The sequence below is a fragment of the Bombus flavifrons genome, chromosome 9 (genome assembly GCF_040668555.2).
Source record: "Bombus flavifrons isolate JBK064 chromosome 9, iyBomFlav1_principal, whole genome shotgun sequence".
NCBI classification, from domain to species: domain Eukaryota; kingdom Metazoa; phylum Arthropoda; class Insecta; order Hymenoptera; family Apidae; genus Bombus; species Bombus flavifrons.
This window is the reverse complement of record NC_138450.1, coordinates 579,286-594,388: the sequence shown is the minus strand read 5'-3', so window position 1 is coordinate 594,388 and position 15,103 is coordinate 579,286. Positions and strand designations below refer to the sequence as shown.

Here is a 15,103-nt window from a genome sequence, read left to right as displayed (position 1 = left end):
GCGAGACTGCAAAAGTCAGTTACAACTTTATAATTTATAACTCAATTAAACGTGAATATCATCATCATGAAAGTCATCATTGACCGATTCACCAACTTTTTCATCGTTTAAAGTCAATACGTAATCTTCGGAAGATTTGGAGTATCCACGCGCAACAGTAGATGCTATTTGTCTCTGTACGTTACAAATAAAATATGTCGAGAAATAATGGAACTTCTTCTCCAAGAGAACGGTTGAATTGCGATCTATGGTCCTTTGAGATTTTTGACCCTTATGATGTGTGAAAAACAATGCGGAGGTGTAGAATAACGCTCTGATGCTCGTGACAAATCACTTCCGATCGCCCTGTACATACGTATATGTGTACATACAGTGACGAGCAAAAGTATAAACACACTCCGCTGATTTTATGTAAAAGGCGATACTACGACTAATTTTTCAAGTGATCGGTAAAGATTAGGTAACAGTAACTACAAGCTATGTCTGATTAACGAAATGTAATAGTTCATTTTCATTAACATTAATAATGTACGGAATATTTTATAATAATTGTGTTTTGAAACAATGTTTACAGTTTTGCACGTTTCGTCAGAAACGTTTATGATAGCATGTAAATTTTAGGGAACCAAAACTGTCAATAAGCACTGATTACCCACTGTTTCTCAGTCAACTGTTCCACACCATTGTTAGATTACTTTTCAGTTTGATATGCTTAATCCAAGATGAAGCCACTTAGTGAAGATAAAAAGAACAGTATTATTTGTTTGTGTGATAAAGGTTTGTCATTGCGGTAAATTGCAGAGAAATGTAGTGTCAGTCATACGATAGTTGCAAGAATAAGAAAAAAGTATGTTAGTGCACCAATTTCTTCACAAAACGGTAGACCGCGACTTATTTCGGATAGAGCAGCACGTGAAATTGCACACTGTATTCGGTCGGATAGTTACAAAACAGCAAAAATTGCTGCTCAGCAAATCGAAATAAGTGCTAGCGAATGGACCATTCGTCGCTCTTTAAAGAGAATTGGTTTACAAGCGAAGGAAAAAGAAAGTAAACCAGCTCTTTCAAACAAAAATATTTATTACAAAAACAATTTGTAGACACCTACAAAGAATGAACGACCGATAATTGGAAAAGAGTTATATGGAGTGACGAAACAAAAATTAACAGATTCGAATCTGACAGAAGGTCCTAGTATTGAACTTCATCCGAGAATAATGATCAACCAGGTGGTATAAAACAAACTATGAAGTTTGGAGGTAGCTCAATTATGTATTGGGGTTGCTTTACTCACAGAGATGTTGGTCCCTTAGTTCGAATCGAAGGTATAATGCGAAAAGAGCATTATTTGACCATTCTACAAAGTAATTTACCTTCTGTAGTTAATTCTTTGGATACAATGAACGTGAAGTAGTATTTAACAAGACGGGGATCCTAAGCATACTGCAAAAATAGTTAAAACCTGGCTAGAAAATCAAAATTTTTCTGTGATGAAGTGGCCAGCACAAAGTCCGGATATGAATCCGATCGAAAATTTGTGGTCCATTTTGAAAAGAAGGCTGGCAAAATATAATAATCCATCTTCAGGTGTTCATGAATTATGGGAAAGAACACAACATGAATGGTACAATATTGAACCACGAATAATTAGAAATTTAATTGACATTATGCCTCGTAGATTAAAAGCATTAAAAAAAAGTAAAGGAAAGTGGATGAAATACTAGGTTGAAATCTTAATTCGACGAGTATAATTAAAGTGCAAAACTGTAAACATGGTTTGAGATGTCCATTTTTGTAAAATGTTCTGTACATTATTAATGTTAATGAAACTGAACTATTACATTTCGTTAATCAGACGTAGCTTGTAGTTACTGTTACCTAATCTTTACCGATCACTTGAAAAATTTGTCGTATTATCGCCTTTTATATAAAATCAGCGGAGTGTGTTTACACTTTTGCTCGTCACTGTATACTATCTTTCGGTATATGTATTTAAATTCAATAGAGCATTTTCTGATATAAAATGCATTATCTCCTAGATAGTTTATTTGGAAAATATTTGTATGTTGTATTAATGAACAATAAAAATATACAATGATACCAATGATTAGACTACAAATTATACATCTATAATATTGTGATGCCATCTAACATGAATGTGAGAATTCAATTGCTTTTAAGCATTTTTCGTTAAGTGAGCGTTAAATTATTACAGTTCCATTGCATCATTCTTCATTAGTACGTTTTTGGAGGTAAATTAATCATCTTCTGTTATAAGCAAGGCAAAGCACAACGTCAAATCGTATTATACATAGATTATGAATAGATATCGCATTACAGTGCAATATCCCTTTGAAAGAAACAAAAAACGAAAATCATGTATCCAATAAAATGGAAAGTGTAAGAAAAAAATGTTAAACTATCACGATAAGCAATGAGTCTTACGAAAAATTAAAATGAATCTGAGAAAAAGTATTTCAAAAATAATAGCGGATGTTAAAAAATACTTAATCTTTTATGACTAATGACTAAAATGATTAGCATTTATCCCTGCAAGAAGTTATATTAAAAGAATCGAATTTGTGTGAAAGTGAATAAATTGAAACTTATAATTTTTTATTGAAAAATATTGTTAATTATATAATTTATGGAAAAATACTGCTTATTTTTTATATTATAATAAATATTACGTACCTTTTATAAATGGAATCAAATTAAATATACATACATGCATATATTTGTTTTAAATAAAAAGATTATAGTTTAAAAAAAGTTAAACATTGAATTAAATTTAAGAAAACATACTGGTTGGTTTTTATCGTGAACTATTCTATCTAATACAACCATAGATCGTTTGTGATACAACATGGACGAAAAATTTCCAGCAGAAATTCGCAAAGTGCGAAACTGTGCAATATCTTTGCTCTCCCATCGGTATCGCTGGAACCTGCACTAAAATGGCATCATTTCTTTGGAACACGCAGCCATCACGCGGCAATCGACTGAAGATTATCTACGAATACATGACGTCCCTCGAACACTCGTCGCATGAACATAAACCATTCCAAGTATGTAAGTAACATTCTCATTATTCTGTCATCGAACATTTTACAGTTTTCGTCTTGAACTATTCTCTCAATACAGTGTATTCCATTTAACTGATTTAATAGTAGCGCAAACGAGAGTAAGTTTCAATTAGTACATATATATATTTATATACCGTATAAGTAATTTTCTATCGAAATACAAAAAAACTTGATCAGTACCTACTATATTGAATCGAATTATTGAACCTTGTCGACATTAATACGCGCATAGCCATCGATGTGTATTTTTATGATACAATCGGAGAGACAGTAATTCTATATAAAAGAAAATAAAAGATATTAATATAGACTGTTTATATAGAAGTTTATTCGTATAACGTTTCATTTTCCACGAAATTATTTTCAATACAATTCTAGAATCAACTTTCGTGCCAATTTTACAGTAATTGAAACCTTAAAAGTAACTAATCTTCTGCAACAACAGACGTTATTTATTTCTATCATACAGTTGCTTAACAATAATGAGGTGTAATACATACATATATATATTTAAACTTTAGTCTAAAAATTATATTTTTCAAAAGAATTTGATAAAAATTATGCTTTAGAGATTTACATAGACATACATTACAAATATATATATATATATATATATATATATATATTTAAACTTTAAACCAAAAATTATATTTTTCAAAAGAATTTGATAAAAATTATGCTTTAGAGATTTACATAGAGTTTTATCTCGTCTGTGCTAATACTTCTGTTCGTTATTGTATATGGTTCGCCACTTATAATTTTGAAATGTATGAAAATATCAGATACAATGTTGACAAACTGTTTCAATATATCATGTGTTGTATTATACGTATAATATAAACAAGCAGGAGGTGATACTTTATGTAAAAATACATACAAATTTTATTATCCGAGATTTTTTTAAACTTCTTTCGTTGTAAATTATTATATGTATACATATAATTAATTAATTATTATATTATATTATATTATATTATATATTATATATATATATATGTATTTTATAATTGGATTATTTTATTTTTCCTATTTCGTTTTAGTTCTCGCTTAAAATTACCGAAGAAATATTTACGGTAATTCAAAAAAACTTCATGTGTACACTATTTACAAATCTAATATTATTATAATTATTGCTCACAAGGGAAATATACAAATGTGTTTTTCTGACGAATTATATAAAAATAAGTACCATGGAATTTCACCGCCTTATTTTGTATCATAATTAAGAAAAGAAACTAATACCGATAAGATTCCATGTAATCGAAACATGTTTCAATTCGAAACCGTACAAGTTAATTACAGTACAGTAAAACGAAAAATGTACTTCTTAATTGTAAACATTATTTTATATGGCATGTATTAATAATTTGTTGGCAATTTTTCTTCAGGAACCTTATCAAATTTATGTACATATTTTATAAGTTTTCCCCTACGTGATCAAAGGAGCATTAATACATATTTTATTTATCACGATTTATTGTTATATTTATTATATTTATAACATCCACTATGTGTTTCTAACTTTGTTTTATATTTGATTCATATTGCTGACAATATACGTATACTTCTTTTTTAAATTGTGCGTTATCATAAAATATACATGAATCGGTCACACTGAAAATCATCTGTTCTTTAAAACAGAATAACTTTTTTAAAATTGGGCTAGACGATGAGTTTTTTTAGAAATTAGGTGAATTAGTTTATTAAATGACATATAAAAACAATTTTTAAAAAATTATAATTGGTTAAAATCGCAAAGAAAATAGTAAAAGTCGCCTTTTACAACTTTTTTATCTGAGCCTGTAATAAAAATATATATATAGTGAAAGTTTCATCGAAGTCAACGTTGCTGTGAGTTACGCTAAATTCTCATTATTTCGTCATTTCTGTACTTTATTTCACTTTATTTCTTAATTCATATTATTTTTGTTTATTTTGTATTTTGTAGCTTTAATCATTTTTAAAAATTCCCTGTTACCAGATTAAAATATAAAATCATACGACAAAATGTTTTCTATGACAAAAACATCGAAGGATAACTTACTTCAGAGTGAAGTTCATTTGGAATCAAAAGATACTTCGATAATTATGAAAAAATCAATAAATATCGCAGCCTTTTCTCTTGAAAATTGTCAAATTACGAATGACAGTTACGAAATCAAAACAAAACAAAAAAATTTGAAAGAAAGTGAAAAACAAGAAAAAATGCAAGTAGAAATTGAAAGTTCAGAAGTTTCAAAATCAGAATACCAGCAAATGAAGCCTACAATCGCAGAATTAAAAAATATCGAATTCAGAGTAGAAAAACTTAAAACAGAAGACGAAGAGTCAAAAAGTTTTAGTGATATTACTTTACATCAAACCAATGTTCCAGAATACAAAATGATTCCCATTGCCGATAAATTTGTAAGTTTCATACATAATGCATCATAATAATTACTTATCATTTTACTAATAATTGCGACGTTTTCTTTTGAATGGTAAAAGACAATCTAAATTTAAGCCTTTATATAGGTTTGTATTTATCATATTTGTCAATATTTTCGTAATATTTTTATAATATACAGATCTTATACGTACTAAGTCATTTAAATAATCAAATACTGTTAACGTATTTTCAGGATTTTCAAAAACCCTCGAATGTTGCTGTTCCTCGGAAATGTCCTCCGCTTTCTAGTCCGCTATTGAGTGAACGTTCACTTGTTTTAACAACGCATCTTGTACCTTCGTTACCAATTGGCTTATTCGAAGTGCTTGTAGAAGCAATCGAAGTTGCTACCGAAAAACCTGTAGTACTGTTGTATGAACCCAGAAGTGACAGACCAGTTGCAAAAGAAGTTGTGGATATTGGTATGTTATTATTATTATCTCAATCTAATTTTTATATGTAATAGTGTATAACGACTTTTCCGTTAATTTTTTTCTTTCCTATCATTCTACCTACATAAATATATATGTAGTGCATGTGAAAACTGATAAGTTGTAATTAATTAAATAATAGAGTAAATTCATATTTTTCAGCTATCTTATCAGCAAGTGCAGACTGGGAAGATGGTGAACTTCTACCTGTGAGTTTCTGTTTCGAACATCATCTTAATAAAGACAATTCATCGTGCATTTATGCTGATGTTGTTGTAGCTACAGACCGCGCGCTACACGTACAAGTAAATATCAAATTCAAATATACAATTGTAGTTACAACTAAATAAAAGTATAAGTATATTGATTTGAGAAAGATTTTTATAGGATATTACAGATCTTCGCGGTCATAGATGTTCTCTCCCAGATCGAAAGAAAAATAGTGGAGTAGCAGCCTTGCTATTTAATTACTTATACACGAAAGGTGAAAGCCCAGCTTTTTTCGGCAACACGCTTGGTTCGTACATTACATTAAGAGCATGCTTTTTATTTTCAGTATACTATAAAAATGATTAAATGAATTATAAATTCAATTTTCAGATGCTGATACACAGATTGCTGCTTTACAAATGGTTGCAGGAAAACAAGCAGAAGTTGGAATTTTAGAATCTCCTGTTATTAAGTGCCACAAAAACACATTACCAGGAATCAGTTCACTTCATATTTTAACAAGTTTAGGACCGTTACCACCTTATCGCATCATGATAAAGAAAACACTTTCAGGTATAAAAGTTTTAGGCGTAAAAATGTATAGGACGTATTTCATTCATGCTATAATTCTTTTATGCAATGAATTATGATTTTTACTTTTCATTATATTTGTAGACGTCCTCAAAAAAAAAATTACAACTTACTTACTAAACATAAATCAAGACACAGAATGGATAGATAGATTCGCTCCTTTTGGGATTACTAGATTTGCCACAAATTCTGAAAAATTATATAACCTCGACGGTGTAAAATCTGTAGTTACAAGTGTACCATACTACTAAGATTATGTTATTCGTGTTGTATTATTTATAGGCATACGCATAATTATACATACATCACTTATTATTTTTACATTTTTTTGCATTCTTTCCTCACACATTGAAAGTTTAATAAATATGACATTCAAATAATGATCTTTCATATGTACAAATTACTTTAAAATATTTTCGCACGAGAAAATTCTTGCAATATCCGATAATGTTTTACGAGTATAGATAACAGTCAAAAATTTATAATTAGAAATTAAAGAAATTGATTCAGCGGTATTATCATCACCAAAAATTTGGAGGAAGTTGACCATCAGGAGGGGATATAGAACCTTTTGCTAAGCTATTTCTCAAAAATTCTTCAAGTCGTACCAATGGACCACTGCCGATAGATCCTACATTTTTCATGCGTGGATAATATTCTTCCAACAATAAAATTAACAACTTATGGAATTGTTTTGGATAAGCAATCCATAATGTATTTCCAGCAACTTCAAGCATATCCAATAAGAAAGTTGCACAAAGATCTGATATTTCCTTTCGCGGTTCTGAAACAAAATTACAAAATATTACTGGGACTCCAATACAATTTTCTGTAACTTTCTAAATGTCTATATTACCAAAATTTAAAATAGCAGCCAACCATCGCCATGCATTTTGGAGTCCATGCGGATTAGTTTTAGCAATTCCTTTCCTTTGAGTCGTGATAGTAATAGAAGCATACAGTCTCATTAAACCGGACATTCTTTTCAAAAATTTATCATGCTTTTCAATTGTGCCATCTTCAGCATATTTATAACCCATTAATTTATAATAATCATCATCCGATTGTCCTACCATTCTTGGCATAAAGACAGGAACCGTAAACGGACAAACATTGTAAAAATGTGATAAAAGCAAATCTCCGAAATCAGAATGATCGCTCCAAAGAGCTACGATTATAGCTGCGATGGGAAATGCCATCTTTGGTTTACTTGAAACAAGCGTCTCACCTTGATTCTATTAAAAAGGATCATATATGAAATCTGTTACAATTTTAAATACTTGGTACAAATATAAGATTTATATGAAATTACATACAACTAATTTTTTAGCTAGAATATTTTTACAAAAATCTGCCCCATATAGATGTTCATTAACATTTGGCCAAGATTTCCCCATAAGCAGAATATGTAATCTTTCATATTTATCTGTCAGATGTTGTTGATTAATGCCAGATATTGCATTTACAGGTATATTTATTGCTTTTTGACATTCAAATCTAAATTTTTTCATACTTGGAGATTGTAAAAACTCATCAAATATTTTTACATAATTTTCTAAAAATTTTTTATTATTCACATATATTTCTAACAATTCTTTATCGACATATTTATACAAATGATCTGTAAATAAAATGGTATGTATTTGTCACTAATTTATTAAGAACATAAATTACAATTATGGCACAAACTTATTTTACCTTTATCTGATTCGGTCGTTGATACATTTCGTTCTACATTAACAATTAGAGATGTTTCTTGTGAAATATTTGTAGAAATCATGTTTTCTGTTTGCACATTCCTCCTTTTTTCTTCGTCTTCATATTTTTGTACTTCGTTATCAGTACTTGTTTGTTCTGAAATAATTGGCTCGTGAACTGTTTGACTGTTACTAAATGTCTGTTGTGAATCTGACAATTTTGTCGTATGAGAATGTATTGTATTTTTTGCTCCAGTTGAATTTACCTCACACCGAACATTTATTTTATCTAAGGTATATAAAAAACAATATATAAAGCACATAATATAAAACAATAAAGAACTGTATGTTTGCACAAAATCTAACAAGAAAAGACATGATATATAGTACAAAACTTACCTATTTCTGATTTAAATATACTTAACATTTCATCAATTTGTTGAACCAGTTTTACCATAATATTCAAATCGGCGGGTGTTATTTCACCTATCTATGAATAAAATACATATACAAATTTTTGTATTTTTCATATACTGTATTTAATAAAGTTTTATTGTTTTACTTTTTACCTTAATTTTTTCATCTATAAACTTCAATTGAAGGTGCAACTCTTCTAATTTTGTATCATAAGAAGATAATATTATGGCAAAAGAATTTTTGTCTTTACAATTTTCAGAGAGTGCTATGATATCATGATGTTCCATTGCATATTTCTTAAAATCATTATTTTTTTGGTCGTATATATTTCTTAAAATCATTATTTCTTTGGTCAATTCTTCTTTCTCTTTCATTTCTTTTCTGTATTCTTCAACTTCTTTCTGTCGTTCATATCTTTTACGTATTTCTTCCTGTTCTGCTATTCTTTCTTCTGCTAGTATATATGCATAGTTCTCCTTACTTTTGCGTTCACGTTCTTTAGCCATATGTGAACGTGACATTGCCATATGTTTCTGTATAACTTTCCCATTTTCTTTCATATGGTGCCAATGACATGCAATTTTTTTCTAAAAGAAATCACATTTTTTATGATTTTATACATTTGTTATTTATGGAACAATTTATATTACTACTTTATACATATATATCTTTTAATAGATTAATTTTAAAAAATTTTATTTGACTAGCAAAAGTTTTCAATTTTCATCAAACATCATTATTTTGACTATTAACAGATGTGTATATAAAAGTTGTGGACAAACTTTGGAAGCATGTAGTATTCATCAAAACTGGGCTTAATAAACATGAGTTCAAAAACAATTAGTTTCGGAGTTACAAGATATTTATACACTTATGCAAGTGTATAAAAGTATAGTGTATAATAAACCAGTTGTTTTATTAAATGAGTTGATACAACAAATTGAAAACTGCTGCTAAGAGATAAGTAAAATGCCAGAGATCTCTTAATGTGTGATATGCTTCTATGAGAAAACATGCCTGAGTGTATATTAAATTGAACATAAGACATATTAAACATATGCTGTAAAGATAATGTCTTATTGAAAAACTTTGTAACTCAGAAATTGATGATTTTTGAATTCATATTTATTAAAACCGTTTTGTTTGTTTTGATGAGTAGTATGTGCCTCTAAAGTTTATCCTCATCTGTTATACACATCCCATATATTTTTTGTTTCCATAGCACAACTTTTTCATTAAGTATATTTTGTATAATTTTCCCACAGTTGAAAAAGAATAATTACTCACATAATTGTCCATAATATTCATTTACAAAATGTTGCTTTTCAAAAATTCCATAGGAAACAAAGGTAATTATTTAGAAGTTTGCTCTGTTCACTGATTTTGATGATTTTTGAATATGTTGTCGGAGGCATGATTCTGAACAACTCTTTCCTATACATGTAATCACCGCTCGAACTTAGTTTCCGAGATGTTCGCAAAAAACAAAAAGACAATGAATCCTGCATATACAGGGTGGTTGGTAACTGGTGGTACAAGCGGAAAGGGGGTGATTCTACGCGAAAAAAGAAGTCGGAAATATAGAATAAAAATTTTTCGTTTGAGGCTTTGTTTTCGAGAAAATCGACTTTGAATTTTCGCTCAGTACGCGTGCGGTACGTTATAACGGATCTCACTGTAGATCGTTGTCTCGATGGAAAAATTAAAAAAAAAAAAGAAAATTAAAAAAAAAATGTTTATTCTATATTTTCGACTTCTTTTTTCGTGTAGAATCACCCCCTTTCTGCTTGTACCACCAGTTACCAACCACCCTGTATAACAATAAAACGTATCAATTTATCATATGAAAGACAGAGACAATGTAAACATAAGAATACTGCTTCGCGTCTTCCCTTGTCTTTCATATGTTAAATTTGATAAATTGAAGTCAAAATATCTGCTTAACTAATAATTCTTCATTGATAGGTTAATACTTTTTTACAAAAAATGCGGTGATGGATCGATTAATACATTAAAAAATATATAGTCCTATTTACAAAGATGAAGTTGACCATAAAATCTCCCCCACAACCTGCCAAAATATAATTTGCACCATATCCCTTTGCGGACTACCACCACATATACGCGTTCTGCGTAAACCATCAATTTGGCCGAGAAACTTATATATGAGTTTGAGGAAACCAATTCTCACTCATATATGTGTCCCATATAAACGCGTCGCTATGGTCGAGAAACTCATATATCTCATATATGCGTACATATAAAAAACTCATATGTGTGTCATTTTATTTATCCTGTGGAGAATCTGTGTACATACATATGTCTAGAATTTGACATCTTGGAGTGCTATGAACGAAAATCGCGTCTAAGCAGGAATGTGCGCTGGCAATTTTAGATGACTATCCGGCGATAGCTCGGTCCCACGGTACGGTTGACTTCGAACCGTGCTAAGGGATATGATATCCATTTGAACCAAATAACTTTTGTTACATCTTCAATCTCTCGTGATATATTCTAGCGTTTCCACTTACATAAAACACCCTGTATATTATAAACAAAAGGTAAGAGTTAGCTCTAAGTTAGGTTGTATCCGGCCGCTGCCATAAAGCGACCGGCAACCAAACTAACGCATACGCTGCTATGGATATACAGTTGTAGGCAGAATTCATTATAGTGGTACCAACAGTTTTTTTTTCAAATATATAGGTTAGAAACTAGAGCCGAGCGGTGGTTATATACATAGAAGAAAGTTGTTCACAGTCATGCTCCTGACAACATATTCAGAAATGATCGAAATTGATGAGAGAAACGAACTTCTAAATAATTAAATGAAACAAAATAATATCTATTGATTAAGTTACATGTTGCATGCAAATTATATTATACAGAAGTTATATTTCTTTGAAAGTAAAATAAAAATAAAAATATATCTATATTACCTGAACTTCTTCTTTCCTTTGATATTCGCTTTCTAAGAGAATCTTGTTAACTGAGAAGGTAATACCACTTTGCATATAAATTTTATGCTGTGGGCAGACAGATTTTTGTGGAACTGTAATATTACAAGAATTCCGTTCATTTTCTATATTTTCTGATCTTTCACTTTCACTTTCATTCACTATTGAATCGGGACCAATTGTAATTTTATCCACTTCACCTGATATACGAGAAGCTTTTTGCAAAGCAGATACTTTAAGGCAAGCAAAATCAGAAGCGATATCCTCCATATTTTGCACCTGCCGAAAGATCAAAATATAATATTACTAAACTGTAAAAGTTTATAACATTATTATTTAGTTATACTCACAATTTCGTCTTTAGTGCTTACAAAATGAGGCATCTCTGCATTTACGTTACAGAAAATAAAATATGAAGCAATAAATTTCAAAAGATCGGATATTTACAAAAGGTTGCAGGTGCAAGTATAACCTATAAATTTATACTCGGTCAAATTTATTCCACATACAAACATGTATACGTACTATTACAAAGTATACTAATATAGCATTATATACTAACACCATAACAAAGTTTATATCAACATTATTTTAGAATATTAACATCTTGCATCTTAGTAAAAACGTAGCAACATACCACTACACACCATTTACTCTTCAATCATACCAAACACTGTACGCCAAAAGTGATAAACTTAAGCTAGCAAGAGCAAAAGCAAGTGACATGCTGGGCATGTTCGTATCACTCGTATGCACTGATATATATTCTATGAATACGCTAGCGAATCTTCACACGAATTCTGATACGCCGAACATGGTGTCAAGTTGATCATGGCTATATTGGACTCTGGTACATAGCGCCACTATAGGTTAACCGAAAGTATTTTATTCCCCTTTCCCACTGATATCAATTCTCACTATTAGAGACGAGTAGAGAAACAGAGAGAACTAGAAAAGATTGTCAGAACATTACAAAAGTTTACCAGTGCGCAGCGCTCACTATTTTATTACTTGTCAAGTTGTCACTTACTAACGAACATGCGATATATCAGTGTGAAATAGGTTTTATATGAAATGTATTGTTCTGTATTCTATAAAAATTGTACGAGTGTTTTATACAAGTGAAAGTTTACTGTTTAGTTCTAACTAGGGCTAAATATGTAATGTATGATAATTTGAGCAACAATTAAACAAATGCGACATTGAATAGGTACACAACCTTTATTCAATTTACGATAGCCTTGATATTTTTTATTTTAATTTGCATATAATTATGTCTAGATTTCCACGAGATAAAGCATCGTGATTACCATTATAAATAGTGGGTCAAACTAATAGGTCTGGAAGGATAGAAACTGAGCAATAGCAGTTTTATGTGTTCTGCTCATTTCCCTAAAAACAGTTTTGCAATCTACCGCAATAATATGAAACGTGATTGTTTTCAGATAATAATGAACATGTTTCTACGTCATTTTCAACAATAGAAAAAATTCCCTAACCTGAATATTTTGCTATAAAATGCAATGACTCCCCAATAAATATCAAGGAAATACGTAAGTTGAAAGAAGTTTCAAATATACTATTTACTTTACTGTTGTGAAAAACAGAGTTTTATGGGAGATATTAATGAGTAATCCAACTGAACATGACTATGTAATATAAAATGTTAATGTTTAAGGATTAAAATCTTTATATATAATATTGAATATTATTTCTTATTGCAGTTGATAAGTATTGGTTCCCATATAATATACCAAAGAGTACAAATCCAAGGAAGAAGTAACAATCCAAAACTGCGTATGAGATAATTTTTCATGCCCATAACAATAAGAACACTCCACGACATACAAAAAAGAGTTTAACCAATCTCAAAAAAAAACTACTCTCAACAACAAAAGAAAATAAGACATTAAAACAACGAGTTGGATGCTTGAAAGAAAGTAGAGTTTTTAAAGGATATAGTGAAAGACGTAAAACAAGAAAAACTTTTACCTGATTCTACATGCTATTATCTTTCCATGCATGAATATGCTTCATTGCAATTGTTCAACTGCATGTAGAGAAACAGAAACAATAGTAACTACAGCTGACTTAGAACTACGTTGATTCCTAAGAGAAGAGAGCAAATGAAATTGTATTAAAATTAAGGTTAGCTATGTATATATAAATTTTATTATTTCATTACATATATATTATATAAATATTACATATATATTTATATATATTTATATAAACATTACTATTTTATTATTATTTTAAATTACATATAAACATTATATTTTATTATTACACGTAAAATAATTGCTCACATCAGTGATGTATTAATTCTGTTTTGTTATACATAAAATATTTCTACATTGCTATATTTAATTCCACTTTGTACTTCATATATTAGAATAACATTGTATTGATCCTGTTCAATTGTACGTAAAATATATCAATTCTATTCTACATATTTCTATTCTTCATAGAGTAATATATTGTGAATTATAAAAAAACTAATAAATCTATTTTAATAATATATGACTGAATTTAATTTAATTTAATGCTTCTCTTGAAATGTAAGAAATACATACCTATATCTTCTTTATCCATAAGAATAAAACAAACGATAAAAATGTTTGCAAATATTTTAAATTCACCTTTCCCTTTTTGTGAACTTCATTAATCATTACTTCATATATTCATATTTTTTCATATTAAACTTGTATATTTATTTCACTAACACTATTGTTTTAGTCTATATACATTCGACTTTTTTAACTTCGCGCTATTTTTTCGTAATACATCGACGGCGCTGGCATATAAAGTCTTTTTCAATTTGCTCAGTGTAATAATTATACATGTACTAAGGAGAGAGAGAAACAGACAGAGGCAACTAGACCCGGGCTATATTTACATAATGGCGTTACACAACAAATTCTAACTTCTCGATTGGAGCGCCTTGCTGCGGACAAATCGACCAACATTACCAGGTCACAAAGAGTCTTACCCTACCACGAAACTTTGCACACCTGTATCTACGACAGAAACCGTGCCCATGCTGCATGCCGCTGTGTCAATATGTCATAACGCCATACTTTAGCAATACATAACAGATCGATTCTCTTCATACTTATTTAACTCTATTCTACTCTTTAACATTTCATCCCTATTCGTATTGTAGCGAATAGAAAATTCATGTATATATTTATCTGTTATCTGCTGTATCAGTATGTCATAACGCCATACTTTAGCAATACATAACAGATCGATTCTCTTTATACTTATTTAACTCCACTCAACT

The 15,103-nt window shown here is 29.7% G+C and overlaps 2 protein-coding genes and 1 long non-coding RNA gene across 7 annotated transcripts; 2 read left to right on the top strand and 1 right to left on the bottom strand.

The window, feature by feature from the left end:
* The first annotated feature begins 2,871 nt into the window (after positions 1-2,871).
* On the top strand, positions 2,872-7,067 carry LOC138183387 (uncharacterized). 3 transcript variants are annotated; one of them, XM_069120244.1, is made up of 7 exons: positions 2,872-3,068; positions 5,068-5,492; positions 5,708-5,936; positions 6,108-6,250; positions 6,333-6,462; positions 6,546-6,728; positions 6,831-7,067. In XM_069120244.1, exons 2-7 carry the CDS (start codon positions 5,094-5,096, stop codon positions 6,995-6,997), a joined length of 1,251 nt encoding a protein of 416 aa, XP_068976345.1. In that variant the 5' UTR covers positions 2,872-3,068; positions 5,068-5,093; the 3' UTR covers positions 6,998-7,067. The 3 variants fall into 3 exon arrangements, with proteins under 3 accessions (XP_068976345.1, XP_068976344.1, XP_068976343.1); XM_069120243.1 differs by having other exon boundaries at positions 2,872-3,072; XM_069120242.1 differs by having other exon boundaries at positions 3,054-3,184.
* Gle1 (Gle1 RNA export mediator) lies at positions 6,545-14,666 on the bottom strand. 3 transcript variants are annotated; one of them, XM_069120214.1, is made up of 9 exons: positions 14,460-14,666; positions 12,168-12,289; positions 11,800-12,096; positions 9,013-9,447; positions 8,843-8,933; positions 8,445-8,732; positions 8,063-8,367; positions 7,603-7,981; positions 6,545-7,530 (listed from the first exon to the last, which is right to left on the bottom strand). In XM_069120214.1, the coding sequence occupies exons 2-9, from the start codon at positions 12,198-12,200 to the stop codon at positions 7,268-7,270; spliced, it is 2,091 nt and encodes a 696-aa protein (XP_068976315.1). In that variant the 5' UTR covers positions 12,201-12,289; positions 14,460-14,666; the 3' UTR covers positions 6,545-7,267. The 3 variants fall into 3 exon arrangements, with proteins under 3 accessions (XP_068976315.1, XP_068976314.1, XP_068976313.1); XM_069120213.1 differs by lacking the exon at positions 14,460-14,666 and adding an exon at positions 13,810-14,042; XM_069120212.1 differs by lacking the exon at positions 14,460-14,666 and adding an exon at positions 12,455-12,594.
* LOC138183398 (uncharacterized) lies at positions 12,887-13,815 on the top strand. The gene is made up of 3 exons (XR_011174052.1): positions 12,887-13,027; positions 13,099-13,370; positions 13,542-13,815. It is a non-coding gene; the product is annotated as an uncharacterized LOC138183398 (long non-coding RNA).
* Positions 14,667-15,103: the final 437 nt, after the last annotated feature.